The sequence below is a fragment of the Balearica regulorum genome, chromosome 2 (assembly GCF_011004875.1).
Source record: "Balearica regulorum gibbericeps isolate bBalReg1 chromosome 2, bBalReg1.pri, whole genome shotgun sequence".
NCBI lineage: Eukaryota > Metazoa > Chordata > Aves > Gruiformes > Gruidae > Balearica > Balearica regulorum.
In genome coordinates, this window is record NC_046185.1 from 67,569,549 (window position 1) to 67,584,927 (window position 15,379).

Genomic DNA, 15,379 nt, shown 5'->3' on the forward strand with positions numbered 1-15,379 from the left:
ACTCAGAATACCATGATCTTGACAATAGTGTTTGCATCACGTTGCTGCAAGGAATTTCTGTTCAGTGTATGTAGCACCTTACAAGAGGGATGTAAATGAACTCCAAAAGAGCCAAAAGAGGTAGCTGATAATTCATTCTAATCTATGTGGCAAAAACCTGAAGCCCAGGAAACTAGTCTTGCCAGAGTGCACAGGAAAGGTAATTTCACACAAAGGGAAGGAGTATGGACTCATTCCCACTGTTTGGCTAAATTCTGTTTTGACTCGTAATGCTTTAAGATTGCCAATTAATACAATTTTAGTTTGGCCTGCTGACGATGGTAATAGACTTTTAGACTGAAATATCTCGGGCTCTTACCTTACTGATTCTTAAAGTGTGTGTGTGTAAGGCTTGCCAGGGATCATCTCTGTATTCCACTTTTGGATGATGATTTTATTTGAAGATGATTAAGAGCACTCAGTGAGGACATTAATGGAATGTAACAATGGGGAATTCATTTGAGGAATGGAGAGGATGAGTCTAGTATGTCTTGTGGCGTAGTTACTCTTGGCTCAGCAGCTCTCATCCATTATTTACCTCTCATCCTGATAAGGATGCCAGAATGCCTCCTATTGTCTTTTACGAAGTGTAGCGTGTTATTTCTGGACTTCTTAATAAGCATTGTGTACCCTTGCCATGATGCTGGCCAGGACAACTGTTTAGAAACAGACATTGCACATTTAGGACAAACTCCAGAAAATGGTTTATCTGCCTGTTCTATTACTTTAGCTCAGGGTAGTGATTTGTAGTTTTTTTGGGGGGGTGTGCATAGATTTTCATCTTCAAAGTATTGCTTTAAAATTTTTATTTTCAGTCCTTTGGTGGGTGTAGCCAAGTGCCTTTAGTACTGGAGCTGGTAAGTGTTCAGAACAATTTGCAAGGTTACTTTCAAATTGCCTTCTTTCTGACTGAAGGAATTAGCTGTTGCAGGGAATCTATGATTTGTGAGCTCTTCTCTGTGAAAAATTGCATGCAACTCAAGTTTCTCCGTTCCTTTCATCTCTCCTGAAGAATTAAATCAGAGGATTCTGCACCAGAAAAGGAAGGTGGGAAACAAACAGAAAACAGAACAGGGGCAACGGTTAGGTGCAGCTGGAGAGAATACCACAGTCTACAAGTAAAAAATGGAGAGAGTGTTGTACTTTGCAGGGCTTAGCTGCCTGATTCACTCTTCCTGTTCTGGAGACCAGGAGCAAAAGGAGGAGATTAATTGTTGAGGGCCTTGGGATTAAAATAGGTGGAGTTAAATGAACTTCTGAGAGCTTCCTGGGAATCATCTCCCAGTGCTAAAGTGCCCAAGTACCGCAAATGAAGAAAGAGGGAAATATCCAAAGAACTGCCTGAAGCAAAGAAGTTGACTTCTTTCAGCACAGCAATGGTGGTCACTGAGCTAGCACAAACATATTAGAGCTTGCAAAAAAAAGATTAAGTTTTAGGTAAGGGGAAACATACATTAGCTTTTATTGTTTTTATCTAGTACTCTGTATAACTAGAATCATAGAATGCTTAGGTTGGAAAAGACATTTAAGATTATCAAGTCCAACCATTAACATAGCACTGCCAAGTCCACCACTAAACCATGTCCCTCAGCACCAGATCTACACGTCTTTTAAATACCTCCAGTGTTGGTGACCCATCCACTTCCCTGGGCAGCCTGTTTCAGTGATTGACAACCCTTTGGGTGAATGTATTTTTCCTAATATCCAATCTAAACTTCCCCTGGCACAACTCGAGGCTATTTCCTCTTATCCTATCACTTGTTACTTGGGAGAAGAGACCAACACCTGTCTGGCTACAACCTTTCAGGTAGCTGTAGAGAGCTGTAGCTGAGCTCCCCTCAGCCTCCTCTTCTCCAAGCTAAACGACTCCTGTTCCCTCAGCAACTCTTCAACAGATTTGTGCTCTAAACCCTTCACCAGCTTCGTTGCTCTTCTCTGGACACACTCCAGCACCTCAATATCTTTCTTGTAGTGAGCGGCCCAAAACTGAACACAGTACTCAAGGTGCGGCCTCACCAGAGCCGAGTACAGGGGGACAATCACTTCCCTAGTCCTGCTGGCCACAGTATTTCTGATACAAAATACCTTGTACCTTTGGGTGGAATAATCAATAATGCTTTCTTTGGGGAAAGCACAAGCAAGTTAGCTGTTGTCATAAGGCAGAAATGGAGGAAAACTTAGGAAGTTATAAGCAAGTTGGGATTTTCTCTTCAACCTGTTCAACGAGGAAGAGGGAGTTGCAGCTCCACCAGCTGCAGTGGTGGAGGCAAGGAGTGACTGGTCCAATAACAAACCTGGTTGCTTGGGAGGTAAAACTGAGTGGGGATTAAAGGCTGAAAAGATCAACATCTATAGTTGCAACTGTGACAGTCAAGAATGGAATGATGCTTTCACTGAGCTTTTTCCTCTGTCTACTGTTAAGGCTAGCTTAAAAAACTCATTGTCTAGCAAGTATTGTCCTCAAGGGATAATCTCCAATCCTATTATAATGATGTCAGCTATTGGCAAACTGCATTTGATGGAGAAACTAGCTTCTTCTCATCTAATTTATATCCTACATAATTATTCTGGATATTCTTGATTCACATCTGTGCCTCTGGGAAGACAATCAGTCAGTCGATTGAGCCTTTTTTTTTTTTTTTTTTGAGCTTTTTTTTTTTTTTGGTTCATGCTGCAGTTGAAGATCCTTCCTTTGATTCTAACTTTATCCACTCATTTAAATGAGATAAGCACGTTTTCTAGTCCAGATACAGGCTTTCCTAAATGTGAAATTCAAAATTTTATAAATTCCACAGTTTTCAGATTCAGCTTGTAGTAGATGTGGTAGTGAAAAGGAGCAACACCATAAAATAGTACAAGGTCCTGCTTTAGTCCAGTCAAACCAGTATGTCTATTGAATGAGTCACCCTAAAACCAAGATCAATTTAAAAGAACAGACTGATCACTTTAATTACCAATAAAAACTAGTTACCCTCAGAACTGGATAGCTTTATTTGGCTTATTTGCTACACAGCAATTGGCTAGATTTAGATATGTTTTAGAAGTGAAATGGTTTCAATTTAGGGCAATGAAAAAGGCAAATCCTAATTTCAAAACTGTATATACTATGGGAGCAGTATGGTTAGAGTACATATTATTTTGGAAGCATGGACATTCCTTAACATCTTTAACTGAACTGACCTTTTATCAGTCATTTTCAGACAGGCTTTATTCCATTCAGAAAAGGAATATCATGAAGTAAAACCAAAAATAACCAAGTTATAAACAGCTGGCGTGTCTGATTCATAGAACATTCAAGCCTGTCAAGTTCATAGGACATTCAGTCTTTTCATACAGTAACCAGTGCTCTGAGCTTCTTAGAAGTTAAATGTGAGAAGTGCATGGTGTTGTGCAACTAATTGAATTTATCAAATATAGTTTTTCAAACACATCACCTTTCTCCAGAAGGATGCTATTATTTTTGTCATGTGTTACTAATTTTATTTCTGAGAATTATTTTATTATTATTATTTTTTTATTTTTATCAGAGTATTTTAGCTGCAGGAATGCATCCCAACACCCACAGATGTCATTTAGTGCTGAAATTCAAGCACTGTATGCCTACTGCCAGAGCTGACACCCACTCACTAGGAATATTTATGCAGCTATATGGACAAGGCCAGAACTGTGAACATACCTCATGCTCAAGAACACTCTGGCTTAGCGTTCTCAGCAGCTGCTCTGAGTCATAACAGGCAGACATCCTAAGAGATTTCACCATGCTTCGAGGCAGAAACTGGTTGTATCTCCCTTCATGAAAAGCTCCAGCCTGCCCACAAGATTAGGGAAGAAAATGTGGTTCTGTCACAACCCTTGTTGCAGGAGAAAGTTGGCTGCATGAGCCTGAAAACAAGGAAGAACCAGAGATGAGAGTTCTTTCTTAGTTTGGATGGTAATGATCTCCAGGGCTCCAACGGGATGCTCTTCAGTTGTTGTCTGCACTCACTACAGTTGCTCTGAAGTAGAAACCAACATGTGCTGCACTTTTCTTTCTGCTTTTTCTGCCTCCAGAGGGTGAACAGAGTTTATGGTCTAAAATTACATTTTTCTAGGCAAAGGAGAAATAACACAGAGTGGTTTCTTTCTTAAATGTTGGTGTTCTTGAGTATATGTTAGAGAAGATTTATACCCAAAGAGAAGATTTTTTAATTGTGTTATAAAAGACTCTTAGCTATCTCAAAACATGATTCTGAACCTACTATGAAGCCATTACAGAGAATGCAGGATGGCAGGGTTTTTTTAGTATTTAGTTTTGTAAGTTGATGGCTTTCTCATAGCATTTGTTGCATAAAGAGAGGTGTGTATAAATGACAGCAGGCCATTATCTGCTAGAAGAAAATGAAGCCTATTTGCCAATGATATATGGTAGAAAGTACCAGATTTGCACACACTGGTGTACAAGTGTTTAGGGCAGCCACTACATTCTTCTAAATTAAAAGCTAGTGTTTGATTTCTGGATATTCTTCTTTTTCCCCAGAACTGGGGACCTGCCAACCTTAATGCAAGGAAGGGTTTTGAAATGCTTACCTATTACAGGCCACATTTCCATACAAATATGTTTGGATGAGCCACTGCAGCTCTTGTTTGCAGTCACCCAAACTACTTCTCTATCCTTTACATGTTCTGTGGTGGAAGCCACCTAATTCTGTTTGGTATCTCATGTAATCCTTGTGGCAATTACAGCAGTTGTGTGTATAACAATGCATTGAACATTGGTATTACATGAACATTTAATCGGAATGGGGTCTACCAGACCAGTTTCTACAATTTAAAATATTTTAGCTGGAATAGAGAAGACATCCTGAGGTATGGCTGTGTGCCAGCTCTCAGTACTATTGCTAGTACAAACTGCTAAGATGTAGGAACTTCTGGCACATGGAATGGTGAGTGTCACTGAAAAATCATTGTCGTAGTAAATGCCAATATTTTAATGGACACAACAGTACTATGCATGGAATATGTGAGTATGCACTGCCACTGCCAAAAAAAAAAAAAAAAATAAAAAAAAAAATCTTGCCTTTAGGTGTATTCTACGTACTGCTTTCCCACTGGGAATCTTGATAATGGAAATGTACAAAGTTATCATTAATAACAGTGAATTTCATTAATATAATCACTGTCAGTACATGCTTAGGATATAGATGAGTTACACAGTATATCTCTGTCATTGATCACATATGTGAGAACCATTAAAATGTATTAAAAAAATTAAATGTTTAATCACATTCCAAACACAGTGTGAATATAATATTATGTGTGAGGAAGAAGGAGTTGTTTAAAAAAAAATCTTTATTTCTGATCAAAATAACAGAAGAAATATAATTTGTCTTGTCACCTTTAACTTTGAATCAAGTCTTACAAGTTTGAGCAAATTTATTGCAAACTGGTAACACTTTAGTGCAACAGGTGTGCAATTGAGGCACAACAAAAGAGGGTTTATAAAACTCAGAATGTCATTTGGAAGTTTTAATTGCCTTTGCAAGCTAGGGGAAAGTTCATTCTGAATGTTTTACTTATCTTCCAGGAACTATAATTATGTCAGAAGAATTGCAAGATGCTTTAGATAATATGTATGATGCTAGAATTCCAAAACTATGGTTTAGGATTTCCTGGGAGTCGGCTACTTTAGGATTTTGGTTTACTGAGCTTCTTGAAAGAAACCAGCAGTTCAGCAGCTGGCTGCAGGATGGCCAACCAAATCTGTTCTGGATGACAGGATTCTTTAATCCACAGGTAAGACTGCCAGATTGATCTTTCTAACGCCTATGTAACAGTTAAATCAGACCTTGTGAGAACTTCAAGCTGACTCAGTCATGACTATACAAAGTGTAATCTAAATTCATTTTTTAGCCTAAATGTAGGATCAATTAACTTCAATATCTATTGAAGAAGTTTTTGCTAGACCAAAATAATGTTACGGAAATAATTGAATGCATCTTCTGGTTGCTTTAATTATAGTGTGGAAATTGGATAAACACACTTTTTCACATTTCAGTGTTATCCTCCTTTTTTTCCCCTCCTCTGTTACAGTAATCTGATTTTCATTCATTGTATGAAAATCCCTTTTTGTACAAAACAAGGTAAATTTCAAGACTTTGACACAGGAAAAAGAGATTTGAACTTGACTCTCAGTCCTTGCAAATCAGTTCCTTGAAATGGAAGGTTTGTTATTTATACCACCCCAGAATTGTGCCAGACTTGGTCTACAGAGACACACAAAAAACACAGCCTCTCGCCTGCACCATCTAAAATAAAAACCTGGCACAAAATGAAACACAAAAAAGGGAACAGCTGAGAACAGAGTTAAAAGAAGTAAAGTATACATACCTAGATGGTGTGTAGTTTCTTTGCACAGCTATCCACATTCATTAAAGCTTTTTATGATTCACAGATGTTTGTGGGAAGTGTGAGTTGTGGAAGTGAGTCATTGTGAGAGTATCCAGCCAACAGGTTTCTGTGAAGCCTTAGCAAAAAGCTATTTTAAAGATCTATTTTAATCTCAGTACTTGTTAGCAATGCAAAAGCTAGCTGAAACAGCTGCCTAGAATAGAGAAAGCAACAGTGGCAAATATTCTCTAAGGCTACTGCTGGGAAATATCCATCTATCATCTATCCTGTCTGTGTCAGCTGTCTGCCGATACCACTTTATAGCATGGAACTGTGCTCACAGAATCCCTGAGCAAAGGGTTCCTAAGCAAAAGTATGAGGGAGAGGAGTAGGAGTTTTAATAAAATGATTATGCTTCCATACTTGGTTTGTTAGCAACACATTGATAGTGGAACTCTAAAATATTCCTAAGTAACTTTTGCAATCATCAGGCCGGATGCAATCCTAATAGGCTTTTGGTTTTGTTGGTGTTTGCTTTTGCATTACAGATGAGCAAGACCTGATACAGATTTTGTACTGGCCATTTTAGCTGGGTTTTTTGTGCTTTGGGGTTGTGTCAGTTCTGAAATTTTGCCAGCTCAAATTGGGCATCCTACATTTTTTTGGATACATACATCTGGATTTCTGCCAAATAATCAGAGTAAAATGTCCCCAAACATGTTGTGATTTAGTAGATCATAATAAGTCAGAAAGCCTCCAGAAATACAAAAATTAAACACTTCATAACACGTAGTTCTACAAGTCCTAAATACATAATATGCAGAGAAAACAAAAAACCCAAACAGAATGAGATTGGCTTACATGATTTAAAAATTTATTTGTGCTGACCATCACAAACTTAAGAATCAGATAGTTATTGTTATAGTCTCCATTTTCTGTAACCCAGGCTGTAGGAGTGGCTCATTCTCCAAGAAATTCACCTGAGCAAAGACTCCTTTTCTATTTAATTAACTATTATTAGTAGTCATACAGCTGTGTTTAAAAATCAGTATTTCATATGTTAAGCAAATGGGATTTTCATCTTCTTATGTTGAGGTGATGAAGTATTAGTTCTAATGGCTTCTTTGGAATACCCGAAATTGTCAGAAAAATCTGTTCATTTTTGAGATGAAATGGAGCTCCTAAGTAATTTGTAATTTTCCTGCTTACATAGATCTCACTGTTTGCTTTATAGTCAATGGATAAATGCCATGGATAACACAAGACAATAAAGTAGATTCATAGCACTGGGAGAATGAGGCATTCTGGCAATAAAGAGTAATATAGGACCTGACTCTGCCTTCTCTTGGACTGTTTATACACTAGGATAAATTCAGTAATTTCACAGAAGTTAATCTTTATTTATAATGATACAAATGAGAGCAGACTCAGGCTTCTATGTAAGAGAAATCTGATTTCCTGTGTATTTCTGCACTGGGCCAAGATAACTGGGGTGAACACAACAAGAAGTGCCATGAATTTTCTTCCCTTCTGGAAGTTAATCTGATGTTACTGGATTTTTCCTCAAAAAAATTCACACTATGCAGATCTCATTTCTACCTCTCAGTTTCCATATTGTGGCTGACACTGTTGGATTGTTTCCTTGTTTGCATCTCTGTATCCAGTTGCTGTCACTTGTCCTATATATGGATTTTAAGCCCTGTAAGGCAGAACTGTCTTTCTGGTTGTATAGTACTTAGTATAATGAACCCTAAGCCTATTTCTAAGACCCTTAGATGCCAAAACAATGTGAATACTAATAAGAATATGAACTACAATGCCTTTATTCCTCAGTGCCCACTTAATTCTAGTAAACCTGCCATAATTTGCTCACTGTAGAAATTGCAAAATAAGTGGCAAACAATGAACCTCCTAAGGAAGGTAAAGGAGAGAGTAAGATTGTGAAAGCAATAGACTTAACTGATTTCCATATTTCTTGTCATATTTTCCATGGATGCCTGCTTCTCCCTCACTAGAAGGTTCAGAGTTAGTTTACATGGGTTGTTAGAAGCCAAAGGGAAAAAGCTTTAGCAGCCTTCAGTGAGCAGGCCAGGGAGAAGTTCAGGAAAAGGCAGGTGAAGAAAGAAGAACTAGTTTTCGCTGTTTCTGAAATCTCAACATGACACCCGCTCCCTTCCCTCCAACCCCCCCCCCCCCAAAAAAAAAAAACCAGACAAAAACCACACACAATCCCCCCCCAAAAAAAAAACAGGGCAAAGATGACCAGAAAACAAACCAAACAGCATGGCAAGTGGTCCATTATGTCCCTTACAGAGGGGTTTGGGAAGAGCCAAGCCCTCAGCTGTACAGTGGCACCTCAAGCCACATGATTCTTTCTTGTTGTTTATTGTGCCATTCACCTGCTCTGGGATTCCCAGCTGGGCCTCCAGCTCACAGCTGTAGTCTTCAAACACTGTCTAGGATTCATTCAAATGAGCAGATGAGTGTTACAAGTCCCACTGCAGAGAACGTATAGGTCCTGTCATCTCTGTAAGAATAGTCTGCAATCTAAGTCTTATCCCTGAAGACAACGCACAGCTCTGAGCTTACTTTTATTCCAGTATTTCCACAGTGCCTTTGAACTGATTCCCTTAATACAGTTATTGCTCTGTCCTGTCCTCTTCAGGCTCTTCTTTCTTTAATATTTCAGTTTATCTGGGATCCAGTAGCCCTCTGGGGCCTTCTGGCCGTGAACACTTTGTGTATTTTAAACTATTGGTACTAGCATGTTTCTACAAATTAAAATTCTACAAATTAACTACAGGGATTCTGCTTTCATTTAATGGCATTTGTGATAGAAGAACTTGGCCTTTAATCCTGTCTCCCTTAGCTATATGCTAGAGTTCTCAACTACTTCAAACGCAATTACAATTATCTGTGCTATCACAAAACCTCTTGAAAACACTTGTCATGGGGTCTCTGGAATTCTATTAATGAGAAGCAACCAATGTCAGTTAAGCGAAACATCCGAGTTCATGAATGTCATCTCATGCTCTCATAACTTGAAGGGTATTGCGCAGCTACGAAGTACTTAGCACGTGCAACAAGCACTCTGGTCCCAGCAGCCAGAGATTGGCCCCTTCATTCAGTAGACCAACGTGCTTATGTTTCCACACCTGTTTTCCATTCCTTTGGCCCTAACCAGTAGCTCAACAGAGCATCCTGCACTGTGAATAATGAAGAAAAATAAAAAGCTTGTTCAGTTCCCTCATTGCTCCTGATTTCTTCCTAGCTGTGCTGTTGGCTTTCTAATACTCATCTTCGTGTGTTCCCCATGTGGCTCTGTATTCCCCCAATCCTGTCCCCAGACACCTTCTTTCTCTGTCCTGAAACTTCTTCCTTCGTAGTTGTCCTTCTCAGTGAGTCCCTCTTGCTCCTGCATCTTCAATTTTTATGTTTTATTCATTCATCTCCCAGCTATGAAAGTGGGTTTCCATAAGGTAAAATAAGGCACACATCCACAGCATATCCATTGGAAGTGCAAAGCAGCCTACCCTCCTGTCTCTTAGGACTAAGGTACTTCTCGTGTACTGCAGCGTGTGTGCACATGGACAGTTCGTTATATGAGAGAAGCTAACCAGCATCTTCAGCCTGGCTTGTCTTCAGATAGCTTAATTCTTGTGTAACCATATCATGAGATTGTAGCTTTTCAGAACAGAGAGTGAGTTTCATTCTGTGCTGCTGAAGTGCTGTGAGTTTTTCTTGCTGGTGTCTACAATAATACGTTATTGTAGTACATTAAGGCTTTGCACTGAGCAGAGTGACAGAATTTAACTATTTAATTGCATGATTTCAGTTTGTACTTCCTTTGTGTTCTGTAAAATGTTTCATGATTTGTTGACTGAAAAGCATTTTTACAATGTCGGTATAGGAAAAGATGAGTAATATAGCACACAAAATACCAGTGTTATTTGTGGCATAGCAATTACCTGTATTTGGAACCTCACAAAACACATTAATCTGGCAGCCTTGTAAACCTCTCTCCATCTGGCTGGTTGTAAAGTAGGCATGTGAGGTGAGTTATACATGCAGCTTCTGATATGCTAAATAAGCCAATTTCGTGGCTTCTTAGCACCAATGCATGCACACCAAGTATATAAGAATGCATGGTACTGGAAAAACGTAGGAAAGCATTGCATTTACACTACTGAATTTGGGTTTATATGTACATGAGATTGTGGGATGAGGTTTTATATTGCTGATGTCACTTATGTAGGAAAAAAGTTGGAAATGGGTAAATCCAAGGGTTTTTTTAAAAAAACTCTCTCTGTCATATTCAATCTCCTTAGGGATTCCTAACTGCTATGAGGCAAGAGACAACTCGCATGAATTTAGCAAAAGGATGGGCACTGGACAGTGTTGTTTTACACAATGAAGTGACCAAGATGATGAAAGAAGATGTTGTTGGCCCTCCTCCTGCTGATATAGGCGGGGTTTACATATATGGCCTTTTCCTTGAAGGGGCAGGTTGGGACCGCAGAAACAGTAAGCTGGTTGAGTCGGCACCAAAGGTAAGGATCAAGTGAGCATAACTGACTGTGGCATAACATAGTGCGCTCAGGGAACACCAGGAAGCATTCTGAGTGCCTGCAGTAGTGGTTTCACAGCAGGTTTTAAGAGGGTAAAACACTAGCAGGGCTGGGGAGGGGAACAGAGTGTTTACCCACCAGAACTGAACAAAAAGACTTCTGTCAGAAAATGAACTTAGGATGCACGGCACTAGAGCAGACCAGATGCCAGACTCCTTGGCTTCAGGGGCCCTAGAAGCACAGCTCTGATTAAAATAATGCAACCCACAGTCAGCCTTCTTTTGACTGACCAGGTGGGATCCTATCACAACTTCCAAAGCCCAGGACTGGGTTTGATGACAGCTGCTGTGGAGGTCAGTGTTTGGATGACTAGAAATCCCTGGCATTTGTTTTTGAATAGGAGGAAGAGTATTAGTTCTGGGCTTATGCTCAGTTATCCATGCACAGAGTTACATTTTACTGGTGTGACTAAGCAGATTTAAAACCTAGCTATAGAGTAGTGATTAGATGCTGTGGTCACTGCCCAGGGAAAGCTGCCACTGACTTTTACCAAACCAGTGATAACTGTCCTGGAATTGAAGTTGAGGTAATTCCTCTCCGTAGGTAAAACACTTCTGTGTCTGGCTGAGAGCAAACTTTCCCAAACCAGACCTTGCCAGCTGTAGCTTTTGGTGACAGCTGTTGCTCGGTTTGTCAAAAGACACCTCAAATACGGAGTTTACTCAAGTGCTCTGGAATGTTCAGCAAGCCTCCCTGTTGCTCTTGGGTTTGGGTCTTTTTTTCCACCCCGTCAATGAATAGTTTATATTGCTGGAAGACCTGAGGGGATCTAGTCTGGACAAACATCCAAGAGGGACCTTGGATCTTTGAAGCTCCACAGCCAGCAGTGCAGAGATAACAAGGAGGCTTGCTAAATGCAGCTTGGTCTTGGTAGCTCCAGTTCTGTCATTCAGGGAACAGGAGGTGGGGAAAGAATGGGGAACACTAGCCAAAGGGGCAAAGGATGGGGAAAAAAGACGATGTTCTCTCTCCCTCCTAGAACCACCCTGTTGTTTTTCCATCTGCTTCCATGGTGTGTAGTTTTCCAAGTTTCTGCTGCTTTCTTTTCCTTCCAGACTTCCTGACATCCGTTGTCCCTGAGCTGCCACTGGCTTAAAGTTAGGCTCAATGTAGTAGTGAGCACAGCACTTGTGTCCTCACGTGTACCTCTGCTGAGGTGCTGGTGCTTTTGCTGAAGGCCATCACTGTTCCAGCGTTTGGCGTTCAGATACCCTGTCCTGCTTCTCTAATGCTGAGCCCTATGTCTGTTTTAACTTTCTCAGGTGCTGTTCACAAGTCTTCCTGTAGTCCACGTGTATGCTGTTAGCACAGCAGCGCTACAGGACCCAAAGAAGCAACAAGGAAGTGTGTACTCCTGCCCTGTCTACAAAAAGCCTCGGAGAACAGATCTGACGTACATTTTCTCCTTGTATCTGAAAACAGTGCAGAATCCTGATCATTGGACTTTACGGGGGGTTGCGCTGCTCTGTAATTCGAAATAAGGACCAACAGATAGCTATAAAGAAAGAACCACCTAAGAAGAGTCACCTGCAGCCAGTCGGACTTCTGTTGTTATTTACAAAGTGGTGGCTACCTTCTCATAGGGGTATGGAAATTAGCAAGTGACGTATAGAGATTGTGTTAATTGCACATAGATCAGTTTACTCTGTTCACAGCAAAAATACTAAATGCGTTTAACCTTGGAATATCAGAGGGAAGACAGTTGCAGGTGTAAGATTTGGCATCTGTTACAAAGCAAGTGAGAATATAATCAACTAGCTTGCTCATAGTGGAAACACTAGGAAAAAAGTGCTTGTGATTGTGATAGTGATAACTGCTTTGACATTTATGGTGGTTCTTTTGTAGATGTTATCTTATTAATACAAGACTTCTTCATAATATACTATAATATAATAAACTTTGTAGTTAAAAACTTATAATTCATAGCATTATTAAAGCTGCAATGACACGTGAATTAAACGTATGGTAAAACTTTATGTTTATCTGCATATATTCCAATGCACAATTCCTTTGATTTTACATTTCTAAACTTAGTGGGTGGTTTTAGAAATGGATGCTACCATTTCCTTGGATAGTCTTGCTTATGCAAAAGATCATGGAAGTTGTACAAACAGGCAAGTTTATCTTTGCACAAGTAGTGGCCCTTGCACATATTAACTCATTTCTAAACCTATATCCCAATATAAGGAAGATGTACACACTCCCCCATTATTAGTGAGAAAAAGATTGTGAAACTCTTCTCAGAGTAAACACATGTGAACATCAGTTTGGCTCTATTACTACTCACTCCATTGGTGTTTGTGCCTGAATCCTGCAAACTCAAATCTCTTAACTGCTTTTATTCTGTATTTTGCATCAGTGTAGGTAAAAAAAAAAAAAAAAAAAAAAAAAAAGGGTAGAAGACACACAGGCCATTTGTGGGAGTAGATTCAGCTGAAATGGTTGAAGTAATTTTTGTGTGTTACCACCATTGCTGTCTACCCTGTAATTAAAGGATGATTGCTACTGCTCTTTTAATAGATGGACAGCTATTGGCAGAAAACGTTTGGCTTTTTTCAGTAGCACAAATTCAAAGCAAAAGAAATTGCTGTTGATTGTTATGAAAGAAGGACTGGGTGTGAGTGCTTTGTTAATCACTTTTTTCTCCTTGTAAACACTTTCAATTTTCATGTAAACACTTCAATTTCTTTTCAGCTGGCATCAGAGAAAGTAGTTCATCCTTTCCCATAATGAGTTTTACTCTGCAGTTAGCAATTGCAGGGCTCTTTCTATGAGGAAGTTTGATATTCACACTCCCGCCCACAACTCAGCAGAAAGTGCCAGATTTGTTCTTGGAAAACAGAGCAGACAGGGACAGGGTCCCTTTCTCCCACTGAGCCGGGAGCAGCACTTGTTTCACACACAGTGCCGGTGAGATTATCTTACCGAGTGAAACCACCTATTCAAAAAATATACACCAGGCCTCTCTGCAGTACGGCTGTACATCAACTGATTTAATCAAGAATTTTGTTTCTGAAAAGGGTAAAGGATTGGGCTTCAGGACCGTTGCTCTAGGAAATTATGAAAGAGTTAAGAGAGACTTCAAGCGGGAATAGGCTGTGCTGTTGTATAGAAATTGAGGTTGTAACCCATAGTGTTCTCCCCATCCTCTACCTGTATGAGGGAATATGCAGTAAATTAACTTTGATAATACCTTAAAATGAAGAGTGTGCATTGAAATAATTTGCACAGCTGAAGAACTCACTACTTGCTATGAAAACAAATCATCCTCTGAACAACTGAAGTTAGAAGTAAACATTAAAAAATACATATTTGATAGAGGTTATATGTGATGCTACGTGATAAGGTCCATGGAAACTGCAGCACTTCTTTTCTTTGTCAAGTAAAATGAGAAAATTAAATGCTATGTAAAGAAAATCTATAGGCAATTATCTTCTAGCACTTAGTGTTTCCACTGTATAAGAATGCAAAGAAGTAGCTTCTTTGAACTTGGACATTTTCATTTCAATAACTAAACCCTGTTTGTCAGTTTAGGAAAACATCAAATCTTGCAGAACAGCATGAAGGCCATATTGCAGAATGTCCTGGTTTTGGCTGGGATAGAGTTAATTTTCTTCCTAGCAGCTGGTATAGTGCTGTGGTTTGGATTTAGGATGACAATAATGTTGATAAGATGCTGATGTTTTTAATTGTTGCCAAGCAGTCAGGGACTTTTCAGCTTCTCATACTGGCCTGCCAGCGAGAAGGCTTGGGGTGCCCAAGAAGTTGGGAGGGGACACAGCCAGGACAGCTGACCCAGACTGGCCAAAGGGATATTCCATACCGTATGACATCATGCTCAGTATAGACCGGGGAGGGGGGTTGGCCAGGAGGCAGTACTGTACAGGAACTAGCTGAGCATCAGTTCCAGGTGGTGAGCAATTGTGTTGTGCATCACTGTTTTTGTATATTCTTTTATCATTATTATTATTATTCTCTTCATTTTTGCCATATGAAACTGTCTTTATCTCAACCGACAAGTTTTACCCTTTTCTTTTCGATTCTCTCCCCCATCCCACTGTGGGTGGGGGGAGTAAGCAAATGGCTGTGTGGTTGTTTTAGCTGCCTGCCAGGTTAAACCACGACACAGAAGAACCAGACACATCATACAGTATTTCACTGAATATAGCTCCGGTTTTATACAGAACTGGAAGAGGAACATAGAGTCAGCTGGTTCCAGAAAAGACTTCCTATAACTAGTAAAAAACCAACCAAACACAGCCTCCAATCTATCCTATAAGCAGCCCCCCCCCCTTTTTTTTCTTTTTGCATGTAATTACAGTACAGTGATGTACAATTTACTGCTG

The 15,379-nt window shown here is 39.7% G+C and overlaps 1 protein-coding gene and 1 long non-coding RNA gene across 2 annotated transcripts in view; one reads left to right on the plus strand and one right to left on the minus strand.

Annotated features, from left to right (window-relative positions):
* The window catches only part of LOC142600420 (uncharacterized), a 51,126-nt gene extending 44,541 nt beyond the window's left edge, over nucleotides 1-6,585 (minus strand). The window contains exons 1-2 of the long non-coding RNA XR_012833891.1: nucleotides 6,406-6,585; nucleotides 3,716-3,921 (exon numbers count right to left, since the gene is read on the minus strand). This is a non-coding gene — a long non-coding RNA (uncharacterized LOC142600420). The remainder of the gene's footprint in view (nucleotides 1-3,715; nucleotides 3,922-6,405) is intronic.
* LOC104633111 (dynein axonemal heavy chain 5) overlaps nucleotides 1-14,876 on the plus strand; it is a 169,455-nt gene extending 154,579 nt beyond the window's left edge. Inside the window, exons 74-76 of the mRNA XM_075744633.1 lie at nucleotides 5,603-5,811; nucleotides 10,734-10,955; nucleotides 12,296-14,876. Coding sequence (XP_075600748.1) covers nucleotides 5,603-5,811; nucleotides 10,734-10,955; nucleotides 12,296-12,514 — 650 coding nt within the window. The 3' untranslated portion in view covers nucleotides 12,515-14,876. The remainder of the gene's footprint in view (nucleotides 1-5,602; nucleotides 5,812-10,733; nucleotides 10,956-12,295) is intronic.
* The last annotated feature ends 503 nt before the right edge of the window (nucleotides 14,877-15,379 follow it).